At 41.5% G+C, this 3,572-nt stretch overlaps 1 protein-coding gene across 1 annotated transcript in view; it reads left to right on the plus strand.

The window, feature by feature from the left end:
• LOC106879715 (FAS-associated factor 2) overlaps positions 1 to 3,572 on the plus strand; it is a 31,161-nt gene that overhangs the window by 16,587 nt on the left and 11,002 nt on the right. The window contains exons 5-7 of the mRNA XM_014929395.2: positions 940 to 969; positions 2,597 to 2,697; positions 3,544 to 3,569. Of these exons, the coding sequence (XP_014784881.1) occupies positions 940 to 969; positions 2,597 to 2,697; positions 3,544 to 3,569 (157 nt within the window). The remainder of the gene's footprint in view (positions 1 to 939; positions 970 to 2,596; positions 2,698 to 3,543; positions 3,570 to 3,572) is intronic.

Genomic DNA, 3,572 nt, shown 5'->3' on the forward strand with positions numbered 1-3,572 from the left:
CCTATTGACATAAAACTAGGCAAGATGTTGGGTCACCCTGCTTTCATTTATTCAATTCCTTGCCATTAATACATCTATCTACATCATCATCATCGTTTAACGTCTACTTTCCATGCTAGCATGGGTTGGACGATATGACTGAGGACTGGCAAGCCAGAAGGCTGCACCAGGCTCCAATCTGATTTGGCAGTTTCTACAGCTGGATGCCCTTCCTAACGCCAACCACTCAGAGAGTGTAGTGGGTGCTTTTTACGTGCCACCAGTACGAAGGCCAATCTATCTAATATATATATATAGTATGAGTGAGTGGACAAACAAAAAAAAAGACACACTCAACACATTTGATTCAGACTCCATGCAACTTTAATTGCACGGGGTCAAATCAAATTATTTTAAATAATCACACACACACGTAGGGTATAAACCCTCTTTGTTCATGAATGATCATGGAATTGTACCTAGAAAGTTAACCCTCCAAGGTACAAACCTGGACAAGGTTGTTTATGGAAGACCAGCAGTTGTCCATGTATACCAGCCTCTCCTCTCCATGCCACAGATATTATCCAAGGGAAAGGCAAACACCTATACGGTTTGGCACCCATGACATTGCAACTCGTTTCTGCAGCTGAGTGAAGTGGAGCAATGTGAAATTAAAGTGTCTTGCTCAAGAACACAACACTCTGCCTGGTCCAGGAATCAAACTCACTACCTCATGATTGTAAACTCAACTCTCTAACCACTGGACCTTTGCCTTTCCCTTGGATAGCATTGGTGGAAAGGGTTATTATTTCTGGAAGTTCAACCTTGTGAAGGAGATGGTGTTTTGAGGTAGAACTTGTCCAACCCATGCCAGCATAGAAAAACGGATAATGCATGCATTCAGACATATAACGATGTATATTATCTGTTTTGCTAATTAGTATTTCTTTCCTTTTCCAGACAGACTGTTTTGGCCAGACCCAAGACAAAGTAAGTACTTCTTTCTAGACTATTTTCACTGTCACATTTTATTTTTACAGTCCAACGTTGTCAGGAAATGGAAATTTGTCTGTTGATATTTAGCCCACAATCCAACTGACTACTAGCAGAGAAGTTCCTTCCATAACCATCCTGTCAGTTTTTTGCTTTTTTGCAGAATTACGTTATGTAATACCTCTTTTATTCTTTTCATTATTTAATATATTTTCCAAGACACCACGGTTTAATTTTAGGGAGAATTGGCTGCAAATTAAGTAACCATATAGAGGTTTCCCTTTTGTCACTTTATTGCTGTTATAGTTGAGTGACCATTCTCACCCCCTGGCTGATGTTGAGCTGTAAATACACATAACATTTGCACATGGTCACCAGATTTGGTTGTTATTGTTGGCACTCCGTCGCTTACGACGTCAAGGGTTCCAGTTGATCCGATCAATGGAATAGCCTGCTCATGAAATTAACATGCAATCTCTGAGCACTCCACAGACACATGTACCCTTAACGTAGTTCTCGGGGATATTCAGCGTGACACACAGTGTGACAAGGCTGACCCTTTGAATTATAGGCAGTAAGAGTGAGAGAAAGTTGTGGTGAAAGAGTACAGCAGGGTTCGCCACCATCCCCTGCCGGAGCTTCATGGAGCTTTAGGTGTTTTCGCTCAATAAACACTCACAATGCCCGGTCTGGGAATCGAAACCACGATCCTATAACCGCGAGTCCGCTGCCCTCACCACTGGACCATTGCGCCTCCACTACACCAGATTTGGTATGCACGCACAAACACATATGTATGTATGATGGACTCTCCCTTCGGTTTTGATGTACGAGGATCCAACAACTTACACTTTGTCAGTCACAATGCTTATGCTGAATGTGACATTTAAGTCCTGCCAACAATTTGCAAAGAAGCCCACAGATGTCGTGAGTATGAAGATTAGGGGTTAGTGCAGGTGGTGTACTTGCAGCCACTTTTCTCCATTGCCTTGCACCCCCAAGCCTGTTAATGCTGGTTAAAACGAAGTTTCTAATACCTCTTTGACATGATGTTACCCATTTTGTTTGCTTCAAAGGTGTTGTGAGCTATATCGATTGCTGAGAAGTTACTTTTCAGGTTGTCCTTATAGCTGAGCCATGGTTGACCAACATACCTGTGCCCACTATCAAGCTGGCTGTACATGAGGACTTGGGGTATTCTTTCATCACTCATTCTGACAACATGCTCAGCCCAGCGCAATTGCAGCTGCATGAAGAAGCTTTCAATTTCACCTATCTTACATGCATGCATGATACACACACACACACACATGCAATGGTCTTCTTTCGGTTCTTGTCATGAAATCCATTCACAAGGCTTTGGTCGACCTTGTGGACTCTATTGTAGGAACACTTACCCAAGGTGCTGCACAATGGGACTGAACTTGAAACCACATGTTGGGAAGTAAACATACCCTGCACATATTTATGTTTAATGAAGAGGCAGGGATTGTCTTTGTGTGTGTATAATACACACAGACACACGCATACACTAATATACATATCAGTCTTCCATGCAGTTCCATCTACTTTCATTTGTCTTTTATTTATTCTTAATTTTTTTCTTTTTCTTTCTTCCTTTCAGATGTTACTGATCCAGTAGGAGATGTTATGGCTTTCATTAATAAATTCAAAGACGATTTTGGTAACACACATCCTGTTTTCTATCAGGGGTCATATAGCCAGGTGAGTACAATTGTTTGTTTCTTTGTGTGTGGAAGTGGAAAAATGTCTGTGTGTGTGTGTGTGTGTGATTTCTATACTTTTAAACATTTTTTTCATGTGAGCTAGAATGTAACAGGAAAGAATCACAAGTTGGATTCTTCAAACCAGGCCAACTGGCAGGAAGCCTAGGGGTAAACCAAGTGCAAGATGGTCAGCTAATATCCATTGCCTCAGTTGGTCATGCTTGGAAATCCAGTCGGAAAGTGTAATGATGGCTGCTTCTTACTAAACCTTATGGAAGAGATACCTGAGGACTCTACTCCCTGGGGCCGATTTGTTTGACGAAAGGCGGTGCTCCAGCATGGCCACAATGTATACACATACACACACACACATACATATATGTGGTTAGGAAGCTTGCTTCCCAGCTACATGGTTTCGGGTTCAGTCCCGCCGCGTGGCACCTTGGGCAAGTGTCTTCTGCTATAGCCCCGAGCCGACCGAAGCTTTGTGATTGAATTTGGTAGGCAGAAGTTACTGCCGTGTGTGTATATGTCTGTGTATGTGCTTGTACCTCTCTCCCAGAGAGAGTGAGAGAGGGATATATATATATATATATATATATATATATACACACACACACACACATTCACAATGGGCTTCTTCACAGTTTCCTCCTACCATACTCACTCACAAGACATTGGTCATCCTAAAATTATAACAGAAGACATTTGCTCAAGGTGCTGTGCTGTGGGACTGAACTCGAATACGCCTGTCTGTACTTGCCTAGAATATTTTTATTTATTTATTTACTTTTATTTTTTATTTGTTATTTTTATTTATTTATTTGTTTTGTATCTCTTTCAGGCAATCAACGATGCTAAGCGAGAACTGCG

This window comes from Octopus bimaculoides, chromosome 23, assembly GCF_001194135.2.
Source record: "Octopus bimaculoides isolate UCB-OBI-ISO-001 chromosome 23, ASM119413v2, whole genome shotgun sequence".
NCBI lineage: Eukaryota > Metazoa > Mollusca > Cephalopoda > Octopoda > Octopodidae > Octopus > Octopus bimaculoides.